Consider the following 13,005-nt stretch of genomic DNA (forward strand, 5'->3'; position numbering starts at 1 on the left):
GCAGAGGAAAGCCTTCCGCAAGTACAACATATGAAACCCATTTGAATCCCAGCTTCTAAGAAGTAAAACCCAGTGATGAAGTGCCTTGTGTTTACAAGAAGAAAAAAGGTAGATTACATGGCAGTGCAAGGAATATGGAATTTTTCTCCATTTCCCTAAATGTTGAAAGTGTACCACACGCAAATATCATCTTCAAATATCGTGTTCTCTAGGAGTAGATGGTTTACTTACTAAAAATGTACAAAACGTATGACAGGAACTAGATTGCAGGATGATGTCTACCACGTCTGCGAAGGAGGACTTCTTAAGCAACTGTAATGTTCTACAAAAGCTTGGCGAGTTTCCACTTTTAACAGTCAATTTCTTTCTACCATGCCTGTATTGAGTCTGGAAACCTTGGAGGGAATTATGAATACTAGTATGCATAAAAATAGTAAGAGATTGGGAGGAATTTGCACTAAGTTAAAGTTCTTTTTATTGGATAGGTAAGATTATTGGTAATTTTTCCAGTACACTGTAAGGTAAGGTAAAGTTCCCTGTGCACATAGCACCATGCCATGAAGGCACATTTTAGGTGATGTGGGAGTAGGTGCCCACACATTCTTGATCTCGGCCATTTTGGAGGTGATGTGATCAGCACTATGCTCTATCTGCCTTTACCCCACAGTGTGTTGGCCCCAGGTACTCATTGATTTGAAGCTGGGTGAGACCCAGAGCAGCTTTATGCAGGGACAAGGCCAGACAAATCATGACCTTAGGTCACCCACCATGGGAATCGAACCCAGGACTTGCGTGGGGCAGTCAGACACTGGTATGCCTATATTGGCCAATACTGATAAAGTACTAGTTAATGTGCCCCATTGCTAATGTATATGGTCATTTACTAGAAACACAATGTTATTTACTGATTCCCATTGATACTGATGCTTAAAAATTGTAACAATTATAAGTTGTTCAAAATATTGATTAACACTAACCAATTATATGTATCAATTTATCAGAGGTTGGGCTCCTGAGTAGCCAAGTAATTAGCACTCTCGCCTTTGGTGCAAAATGTCCCAGGTGTGATGCCTGGTGCAAGCCCCCATAATTTTGGCGTTGGCCCATCATGAGGACAATTCGGAAGCTACTTGAAAAAAATAAGTAGAGCTCCGGTCACGAAAGCCAGAAAACAGTGGTGATTCGATCCAATACGCTGACCACGCGTCACCCAATGAAAAGCCAATCTGGCAGGCCCTGGCTCTTCAAGGGCTGTTACACCACGGAGTTTAGTTTTAATTTATCAGAGTTTATCTTTAAAATAGACAAGAATTACTTCAGAATATTAAAATACGAAATTCAGTTTTTTACAGAACTAACTAACTAACTAACTAACTCTCTAACCTTCTTAAACCCGAAGGTTCATGGCTGCAGCAACACAGGCCTTCCATCTGTCCCTATCTTGAGCAAGATCTATATACTCTTTTCCATCCCTACCGATTTCCCTTAGGTCCATCTCAACGTTGTCCCTCCATCTTCGTCTTGGCCTTCCTACAGGTCTCTTACCATCTGGCTTCCCAACAAGAATCCTGTAAACCCCTCTTTCCTCTCCCATTCGTGCCACATGGCCTGCCCACCTAAGTCTTCTTGATTTAATTATTCTAATAATATCTGGACATGAATACAAATTATGTAGTTCTAAATTATGTAACCTTCTCCACTCACCTGTCTCCTCATCCCTTTTAGGTCCAAAGATTTTCATAAGAATCTTATTTTCAAATACTCTCAATTTATGTTCCTCTTTTAATGTAAGGGACCAAGTTTCACACCCGTATAATACTACAGGCAAAATTACTGTTTTGTATATTTTAACTTTTAGTTTCTTAGATATTAAACGAGAAGACAAAAGTTTATGAAGAGAGAAGTAACATGCATTTCCTGAATTAAGCCTACTTTTTATTTCCTCTTTAATATAATTTTCATTTGTTAATATTACTCCTAAGTATTTGAATTTGGAAACTGGTTCAAACGAGTTGTTATCAATAATTAGATTTTGATTATTACCTAACACTTGGTTTCGGCCTGTAAGCATATATTTAGTTTTCTCTTTGTTAACTTCCAAACCTATCTCTTTAGCAGTTTTGAAAAATATTTTAGCATTATTCTTAATCGTATTTATATCATCCCCCAGTAAGTCTACATCATCTGCATATGCTAACAACTGAGTCACACCATTTAATTTTAGTCCTTCTTTAGTTTCTTTTACCTTCCGAACAGCATATTCTAAGGCAAAATTAAAGAGCAATGGAGATAATGCATCTCCTTGTTTTAACCCATCATGAATTATAAATTTGTCAGACATATTATTACCCACACGAATTTTACTTTCTGTTTCACTGGTGCATATTTTTATCATACTAACAAGCTTCTTAGGTATTCCAAACTCTACTAATATATTATATAATTTATCTCTTTTGACCGAATCATATGCTTTTTTGAAATCAATGAATAGCTGATGGACATTTTGATTATATTCCCACTTTTTTTCAAGTGTCTGTCTGATGTGAAAAATTTGATCTGTAGTTGATCTGTTACGTTTAAATCCACATTGATAATCACCTATAATTTCATTAGCATATGGGGTTAGTCTTGTTAAAAGAATGTTAGACAATATTTTGTATGTTGTTGAGAGTAGAGAAATTCCACGGTAATTATTGCAGTTCATTTTATCACCTTTTTTAAACACAGGAACAATTATGGATTCTTTCCAGTTTTTTTTACAGAACACTGGTGTAAAATAAATGGAAACTTCGAATCATTAAGAATATCAGGAAATTATGCTTACAGAAGCAGAGAAGAATAGATGGTATGAGAATGTAACCTTTTGGGTCCCAAGCGTATCGGTCGAGATACCCAAATGTAACCCTCGCGGTCCCAAGGATCTCAATCGAGATGCTGTGTCAAGGTCGTAGTTTTTACGTTATAACTTTTCAATTTTGGCTAGAATTTCGATTTCTTTTTTATATTGTTCGTAACACGTATTTAACAGAAATATTTCTTGCACGTTTTTTTCTTCATGGAAATGGAGGGGAAAAGGCGGGAAAAGGGACTTCTCTTTTGCGTCTCTTTTCAAGGGAAAATTTTTGCCGACAAAGGAAGATCGGCTTTGTTGTTCTAAAGCAATGCGTTTCACTCCCACCTGGTAACTGCATTCGAAGGAAGCTTGTTTATCAGTATCCGATGTCAAAATGAAAGTTTTTTACCGTAGGGGCGCAAGCAGGGGGTGGGGGTGGGGGACGACTGGTTGTTGAATCTGCCTTGTGAGAATGGAATTTCGAGGCGCGCTGAAGGAAACCTTTGTTTTTGAGCACAGGTGTTCCACAAGTTGCAACACAGGTTACCCTGCATTGTCTAAAAATGGAGTTGCTCTAGGGCATTTAGTTTCTGAGCTATAGTCATTTCAATGTAACGCTGCATTTTGCTCAGTTCCGAAGCTTGAGACAGTGGCATACAAGCCTTTCGTTTCAGGGGTACAACTCGTATTACATTGGTCATATGACAATGATGCAAATATTTTTATGTTTCTTACATTCTTACATGCCAGCGATAATATCTGTGTATTTTGAACTTTCATATCCTTTTTTTCAGGGGGGGGCATTTTTTAAAAAAAGTATTTAAAGGGGATTTTCCCCCTATCCCCCTCCATATGTACGCCGAATTTGCATAAATTATATATCGTCTGAATCTGTGATTCATTCTGCGTACAACGGTATATCGTTCATATCTCCAGGGCAAATAGTCTCTGAGCTAAAGTCATTTCAAAGTGCCGCTGCATTTTGAAGCTTAAATCAGTGGCGTCCCGACCATTCCTTTTGGGGGTACAACTCACGTTACATTGGTCATATGATAATAATGCAAATATTTTTGTGTTCCTTACATGTCAGCGATCATTTCCATGTGCATGTCGACACTGTCATGTACTTTTTTTGGGGGGGGGGGGGGAGGGGGACCCAATTTTTTTCCGAAATTTTGGAATTTTGAGAGTTAGCCCCTCCCCCACCACATATATGCCGAATTTGCATAAATTTAATATAGTCTGATTCTCTGGTTCATTGCACGTACAACGGTATATCACTAGGGCAATTAGCCTCTGATCTACACTCATTTAATTGAAACTCTGCTTTTTGCTCAAAATCGGCTCGGGACCAAGGGGGTTACATGTGAAAATGGCCTTGGGACTCAAAAGGTTAAAAGTGTTGCTCAATATTCATACATCAGATATTAACTTCATCACATCCCTTGATAGATGTTTCAATATGAATTTGCCAATACTGATTCACTGGATTATACTGATCTGGTGTGATATTGGTAAACATGTTATGAAAATGATTATTCTCAAAATGTACAGTACCATACCATATCTCTGCTTTACTTAAGAAGTGAAATGGTGTATTTAGAAATATATTTTGCTGTAACAGGGGATATGAATTACGTTTATGTGAATAACAAATTGGATTCATTATGTACTTGATTATGGGATAAATAGATTATCAAATTGTTAGCTGTATACTCTTAGGCCATTATTGGTTGATATGTAGTTATTAATTAGTCCTCTGCTGTTATGAGAACACAAATATTTACCATTTTTACACATGTATAATACATGTGCATGTATAATGCACACCCTGGTTTTTGATTTGGAAAAGAGATAAAAAGTTGAATCCCATATATAATGTGCAGTTCAATTCAGGTTCAAGAAATGACTTTCTTAGGTGTAGGTTGTAAACCTGTTGCTATGTGACCAAGACGAGAATATTGTCTTGTGGCCGCGGTGGCTCAGTCGGTAACGCGTCTGACTACCATGCTCAAGGTCCCGGGTTCGATCCCCGGCCGGTTCAAATCCGGGAACTTTTCTAACGGTGGAAGCGGCCCCGGCGCCAACCCAGCGTCGAATGACATGGGTACCTGGGGGAAACCCTGGGGGGTAAAGGCGGTCAGGGGCGTGATGCTGATCACATCACCCCACTCACGACTGGATCAAGAAAGTGTGGGGCGTTACCCCCACACCCCCTATACGCCTTCATGGCGTGGTGCTATGCACAGGGGAACACTTTACCTTTTTTTTTTTGTATACAAACAGTCACAAACTCATGCCTCCGTCTCCCTCCACTTTCCATCCCAAAGCTTTCACTTCTGTAAGCACCTTGTCTATTCTATAGAAGAAAAAAGCGATATTAGAATGTGAAAGAGGGCAAGTTATACTGCTGTTTTCAGATTGCATGTTCTGTGATATATGCAGAAAACAACAACAGGGTTGCGCCAGAAGGGCACCACTTTACTCGAGGTCTCAAAACACTCCGATACAAAGTGAAAAAACATAGGAAACAACCATTTCACTTTTTATACATGTTTTTTAAAAACAATATTATTACTAAAGAAACCCAACCTGGTAAATTGTATTTGTGCTTGTTATATACATGTTATATGCAGTGACATAGTGAAAACATGCGTGGTTTTATGTTGGCTGTCCGAATTATTCTGTGCATAATACGCACCACAGTTTTGGGGGGCAAAAATTTTGGAAAGAAATTAGCATTATACATGACTAAATACAGTAAGTTAGAAGGTTCAAAAAATTTAATTTAATGTAAAGTAGATTATCAACACTTTTGCAAAAATACAAATATATTCTAAAAATAATTTATTGGAAATTTGAAGTGAATTCCTAAGTGAGCTTGTAAATATTAACTTCTTCCTTTTTTTTCAAACAGGACATTGCTCTCATGGATCCTTTTCCCATTCAGTTGGTTCTACTGGGTGGCAAATATGATTTATTTCAGGTAAATATGAATAATATTGAAAAAAGTTTCAGATTGGAATTACTGAAATGTTGTAACCTGTTAATTGCTAAATATAATTTTTCTAAAACAATTTTCACTTTTTTCTTGATTAAGATTCTTGAAGGAAAGTGGCCAAGCACCTTAAGCATCCTCAGCTTCGCAATAAGCCAAAAAGTGGCAGAAATATGACATAACGTAACAAAAATACAGTAAAATTGCAATGTGAAGAGAAATCTATAACTTATAGCACACTGTTCACTTATTTCTATTGATTGCGTACATTTTGACATAATGAAAATATATCTGCACCTTATGTAAAACTGCACCTCATCCCCTTAAGAAATTTTCAGGTTTTGCATGACATGTAATAGAAACTCAATATGTGTCTTCACCTGATGAAGTGAAACTGATTGCAAGTGCTAATATTAAATTAGAAAGTAATGTAAAGGAAGGCATTAGAATTATAAAAGCAAAAAATAATTTACTTAACAGCTAATTTGGAAACCTTTATTTCACTTGGGTATCAGCAGTCAAGAAAATATACAATCCAGACAGTAAAATCTAATGATAATATATTGAGATAGAAAACATAAGAAATGGAATTGTATGTTTTGTCCAAACATACAATTAACAATCATGACATTGAATCAGCAAACTATGTGATACATAAAGCAATTGTTTTTTCAACTCCAATGGGGCTCATGATGCAAATGAGAAGTTTGTGAAACCTTACCTGCTGTAAAATATCAATGTGTTGTTTAAAAGTATACAGTGAATAATAATATTAATTTCTCTTTAACAGAATTTTGATCCTGAGAAGAAGAAAGTTGTATGTAGGTCCTTACGATATGTTGCTCACACCTTCGGTGCAACGCTGCAGTTTTATACTGAAAGGGAATCCGGTCTGGTGAAGAAAGTAAAGGATCTCTTGAATCATCATGCATTTGGCACTGCACCTGGGTAAGATATTGAAAACAGCATGTATTTGGTGAATGTATATTTTTTTACTTTTTCAAGGACCTGTAAGATATTGGTAAGGAAGTTGTTTGTCTTGATACATTGTACGCACTGTGATAGTTTGTCAGTGTTGTACAGAGACACCCTGTATATTGTTGAATGCCTGTCTGTGCAAATATGAATCTCTCAGCATGGAACTGATGAAACCGCTAAGAAGGATGTTCCACAAAACACCAGGTGTCATCGTACAATAGAGTACTGCATTGGACCACTTTCGCTTGAAAATACTCGATCGAATCTCCCACGCTCGAGTGTAATTCGCTCAAATATATAGAATATCAAATATCTTTTTAATGGGACAATAATTGTACAAATATATGCGTAGAAATCCATCCTGGTAGTTTCAGCCCATAATCATCTATTCATTTTCATACATTGCTGTGTGTTGTAAAGATGGACTAAATTACATTTTAACATGAAAATGAAGACTATGTTCACTTCAGTTTTAATTTCACTGCATCTTTCACTTCACGATCCATGTTTGAAGGGCCAATACTACAGAAAAATTACGGTTACACGTGAACTACTGGGTTTCGAGTGTATACTGATCGTTTTGCCTGTTCGAGCGAAAATCACTCGTGACGAAGAGCTGTCAGTTCCTAACACTATCTAGCGTCGTCCGTGCGAACTATTTGCCGGTCGAGCAAAAAATGCTCATTGCAGCACTCTAATCGTACAACATTGATACATTTTCTTCCTAATTGTTTCAATGACACTAAATGCTAGACCAACTTAGCTACTGCAATGCAAACTGAAGTATTATTCAAGGTTGACTTGATACCACTTTAAATCATTATTAACAGTGATAATATTACCAGTGCCTGCTACCACTGCACCATCGGGGAGGCCTTTAAAATGTTGATAAGAGAATCAATAAATTAAATCATTTTTATTTCATTACAAACTCTACTTTTATCACAGTTTCTAACATGAAATGAATGAAAATTTTTACATCCTGTATAATTACCTGGATATTCAAATTTCAAAAAATTCAGTTGTCATAGGATACTGGAAACAGTCAGCTACCTTAGTATTTTCTAGGGATGAGACATTAATTGGTACTCTATCGGCGTCGGTTGATGTAGGCATATTGGTCGGTCGGTTTATCAGTAAAATTACCGATTATTTTACTGATCAGATATATTTATAAATATCATATTATTTAGTAAAAAATGTAATTTTTCAAATTATTATTTTGACAACAGCATTACAAGGAGAAATGTAATTTGTTTTAAAAGAAGCCGCGGTAGCTCAGTCATTAGGGCATCTGACTGTCATGTGAGAGACCCGGGTTCAATCCCCGGTGGGGGAGAACCGGGACTTGTTCAACCTGTTTAAGCGGCTCCGGTGCCCACCCAGTGTTGTATTAACTGAGTACCTGGAGGAAACTCTGGGGGGTAAAGGCAGCCAGGGGCATGGTGCTGATCACCCCCAGCTCAGCCGAGATGAAGAAAGTGTGTTGCCCTAACCCCACACCCCCTATATGCCTTCAAGGTGTGGTGCAAAGCACAGGGGAGCACTTTACTTTTACCTTTTTTTTAAATAATCATCTTGCCAAATTATGAATATTTTTTAGCAAAATTAGTAGATTGACATGGTGTAGTTTCAATTGGAAATTATATTTTAAAATGTATGAATGTTTTGAACTACTATGAATTGTTTCAGTTTCCAAGTATTGGCATTGGTATCACAGAGAATCGGTAAGAATTTCTTTGCCAGTATTGGATCAATGTGGTATCGGTCTGGCCCTACAGATAGCATTATTTTGAAAATAGATATTTTCCATATTGGGAGTTGTGATGACATTACATTGTGTTAACAGATATTGTTTCAAACTAAAATACACACATTGCCTTCTCTTGAAGAGCCACAACTTTGAAAAGTGAGCTCATGAAATCCTGGAGTCGAAATACAACTCTATGAGTTACCCTCTCGTATTCTGCAGGCAATTTCACTTCGTTGCTTCCATTTTGAATATATCCACTTTCAAAAACTCCAGCTATACTTTTAAATCACCTTGTATCACTCTTTACGGAAAGTAATGTTTGTTTATTTGAGTTTCGGACAGAATGGCTAATCGAGACTGGATCCACAGTTTAAAGTGGGATCCGAACCACTATGTGCCTCCACCAGGATAAAGAACCCAGGGCCCCTTCATTACAAGGTGATGGCATTACCACTACATCATCGGGGAGGTCAAAAAGTAATTTTGCAACCTTCCTTTCTTATATTTATTTATAATGTTTTTATTCTTAATAGGAAAAACATTTCCCAGGACTACAATCAACCCTTGATCATCCCTGCCGGAAGTGATTCTATGAAATTTATTAATGACCTTGGCCCTCCCGTAGAGCTGAAAGGGCCAGGAAGTGCTATGGAGAAGTGGAAGCACACCTTCACCACACATTTTCCTCAGGTATGTAAAGTCCTGGGTACATAGCTAGGAAGAGAAACTGTTTTCTATTTGTAAAATAAATTCAAGTCCTCATAGACAACTTACAAGTGTTAGTATTTACCAGGCTATTCAGAAAGTAAGGCGCATGAATCTGTCAGTGTGTATATCAGTTGGGACTACTGTATTCACAAAATGCTACTTTTGCCAAAACGATATGGAGCACATTTAACTCCATACCATAAAATTTATGTTCACAGGATATATGCAAAATGTAGTAAAATTCATGAGAAGCACTAAGAATCACATAAAATACTAAACTTGCATCATATCGCACATTAGTACAAATTAAATATGTACTTAGCATGCCATTTAACCTAATTATAAGCAATTATGCACAGCAATTTATGTTCTGTTGTTTTATGGCTATTATTAAAACTAGGTCCTTCGTATATGCTGTACAATTAATTTACAGCTTATTTCAGTTACATCCCCCATCTCCCTGCTAAAAATGAAAACAAGCAAGAGCCAGTCAACAACAATTAATGTCATTTTTAAATTCAGTACCCTAAAATGAATTCTACTTTTGTCTCTGCAAAGATTGCATTCTAAGGTCTAAATCACCATCCCTGAGACCTTCTGTAAACAAACGGTCTCGCCGATTCGATGTATCACTCCCCGTCAGCTGATTCATGACCGCAATCATCTGCTGTTACACTCATAGTTCGCCGCACCTATTAATTTTATATAAGAGCCTCTGAATGTGAGAACCCGCTCTCAAAACATCAGACGAATATGCAGCCGCATACATTGTTACTCTCCCGGTCATTCTCTCTTTCATAACCCTTAAAACTGCAGACACTGACACACCACTGCACTGAGATACGAACTTAACCGCTTCATTTACTGGTTTCTCAGGATACTACTGACAGAATGTTACATAAATATTGAGTAGAATCTGTTTCTCACCCGTTTTGAAAGGCTGTCCTTGCTGGTGTTTTGAAAACAAACTCGGAGTAAACGGAGACTTTCCCTGACGCATAGAACTCGGCATGTTATTTTTCTAAGGCTAAGTCAGGCAATATTACTAAGTTACACTACTTCTTTGCTGTTCACATGATTATTTTTAGAAAATAACCAATGTTATAAAATATCATTATGTACACAAATCTCTAAGCTCATTGAAAGTTATATTACTACAAAATGTTCACACTTATCTTGCCTTGCCATGTCACCAAGTTATTTTACGAAGGGCACTATATTTGGCGGAACAAAAATCGTTATTAGGATGCTTGTCAAAGTTTCCAACCGCAATAAATTTACAAACTTTCTTTGTCTTGTTTTGATCATCATCAATATATTTATTGGACTTACAGCAATGCATATGGCTATTTATGCCCATTATATATTTTATTTACATAAGATACAATTTACATAAAATATACAAACAAATTTCAAATACACTCCTATCTATATCAAACCTTAGAAATATACATTACCATGTTATATCATTTTGTCTAAAAAATGCAAGTAAAATATATTCAAAGAAAGAAGCCAAATTTATGGTAAATGATTACTGGTGCAAGGAGTTAACCATAAAGGTGAAGCAATAAGTAAAAAAAGAAAGAGCATTGGGTTTAAAGTGAGACGTCATTTGCGGCAGCGTATCCCATACTACAAATTTGCCATTGTTTTACCTTACGTTTTAATCCTGTTACAACGCTGGATTTTCGTGTGGATTATTTTACTTCTATGAGTTTGCAATGCTTTCTGCATGCAGGTGGTTTTGTTTACAGAAGTTGTCAGGGTTTGTGATTTGAACTATAGAGCAGTGTAATTCGAAAAAGTTTTGGAAGGGGCCTGGTCCCTGGCTATGTTAGGGATCTGCTAGTTCTCTACATACTCACCACCATTGTTAAGGCACTTGTCACACCAGGACACAGGATTTTATAGGTCCTCATTCAAGACTGCCACCTATCACATCATTTGGAAGTTCCCTGAAAATTGATAATGATTTATGAACTGAAATTTTAGAGAGAGAGGGAGAGTTTGTGTCCTTTTGTTTTTGTTTTAGGGTCTACTCTGTTGGTGACATCCATTCTAGTAAATGAATGTAAAAATCTGATGAAAAGCATGGTTCAGCAACTATGAAATAATGTTTTGCCACAAATAAACTATTAACCTTCTTGGAACACATTCACCAAATCATGTAATTATCGTACTGACTTTTTGTTTCAACTCATTGAACCTGATGATAAAAACAAGAGGTTTATGAATTATCAGCTCCTGTAAAAACAGGACTGTACTGTTTATATTAAGTAGTGAACAAAAGATGATTATATATTCTTATTGTAGGAACCTTCTGAGAAGACAGTGATGCCAGATGATCCAGCAAAAGACCCCAATTTCAAGGAACCTACGATTGACTCTCTGAGAATGCAGAAAGATGAGGTAAACATTTTCATGTTTTCTTTTTATCAATAAAGAACCAATCATATTCAAAACTCATTAACCATTCCTCGCTCGTGAATATAGGCTGTTGTTTAATTGAAGTAAATGGCATCCAGCCCAAATTCTTTTGTTTTTATTTTTTAAAGAGTATTTAAGTCTCACAAAGAAAGTGTAAGAGTATTTAAATTTTCTGCATGGTATTACATAAGTTGTGGTTGTGCAACTTCATTTGTTATTATAGTGTAAAGAATGGTGTGTGTGGAGGGGGGGGAGGGGCTTGTTCTGACAATATCCAATGGTACAATGTACCGGTTCTTTCTTTCGTAGATTCAAATAAAAACTAATCTCTGTTCATAGTAATAAAATGAATATAGATAAAGATGTATGAATGTAATTCCTATAATCTAGACACTTGCAGTCTTTCATGTTTCTTTTTTGTGTGTTTTGAAATTTAACTGTGAATGTTATGATAGAGAAAAAGGAATCTCAGATAAATATGTCACACATTACTGTAAATGGTAATGAACCGGTTATGTCCTTGTACATTTGCATAACATTTAAATGTTGTTTAAATTGAATAATAATAAATGTTATGGTAATTGAAATGTTAATTGGGAATTTTTCAGACATCCTAATGTTCAATTCTTCATACACTCTACCTGGGAAGACTTTAGTGTAGGTTATTCAGAGTCTGTATTATCCCAGCTACAGGAGCATCAAAAGTTACATAGCCAAAGCATGTAACAAATTTTAGTTGTCAGAAAATTAATATGTATGTACGTCTATGTCTATTTTCAATAGTTGTACATTAATTCACTTTACCCTTCACAGGAATTGGAAAGATATCGCAGGGAAGCAGAAAGAAGACAGCGCGATATTAGTGACATCGATCTGGTATAAAATAAATCCATTGCAGTTTGCAAATTGTTCAATGTTTGTGATCTCACCATGTGTGTCTTTTGCACTTAAGCACAAGTGATATTTTCTAGTCAGCAAAAATATTTTTTTAAAGTAGTAGTTAATAAAGAAACTAAAAGAGTGTTAATAAATTATTTTCTTGCCCATCTTTATGCCATACACACAATCGATCTACTATTTTAGAAACTCCTAAAAAATTGCAGAGAAATAGAGACATCAGTAAACTTGCAAGAAAAATTGATGTGTGAAATGGAAACATGGAGTCACCCACACAAATTTGCGCTCAACTGTGCGCTAAGAACTCGAATGCAGGACCTGGGTTTAAACATGATCTAAACTTTAACTTTGCAACGCAATGAAAAAAAAAATTAAACAGAATTTAGTCCGCCACTCAAAAGAACTATAGGT

At 36.3% G+C, this 13,005-nt stretch overlaps 1 protein-coding gene across 1 annotated transcript in view; it reads left to right on the forward strand.

Annotated features, from left to right (window-relative positions):
- LOC145985829 (cytoplasmic dynein 2 light intermediate chain 1) overlaps positions 1-12,721 on the forward strand; it is a 36,444-nt gene extending 23,723 nt beyond the window's left edge. The window contains exons 5-9 of the mRNA XM_083119921.1: positions 5,751-5,819; positions 6,622-6,779; positions 9,096-9,252; positions 11,584-11,679; positions 12,511-12,721. Coding sequence (XP_082976047.1) covers positions 5,751-5,819; positions 6,622-6,779; positions 9,096-9,252; positions 11,584-11,679; positions 12,511-12,579 — 549 coding nt within the window. The 3' untranslated portion in view covers positions 12,580-12,721. The remainder of the gene's footprint in view (positions 1-5,750; positions 5,820-6,621; positions 6,780-9,095; positions 9,253-11,583; positions 11,680-12,510) is intronic.
- The last annotated feature ends 284 nt before the right edge of the window (positions 12,722-13,005 follow it).

The sequence above is a fragment of the Lepisma saccharinum genome, chromosome 3 (assembly GCF_977018435.1).
Source record: "Lepisma saccharinum chromosome 3, izLepSacc3.1, whole genome shotgun sequence".
In the NCBI taxonomy this organism is placed as follows: Eukaryota; Metazoa; Arthropoda; class Insecta; order Zygentoma; family Lepismatidae; genus Lepisma; species Lepisma saccharinum.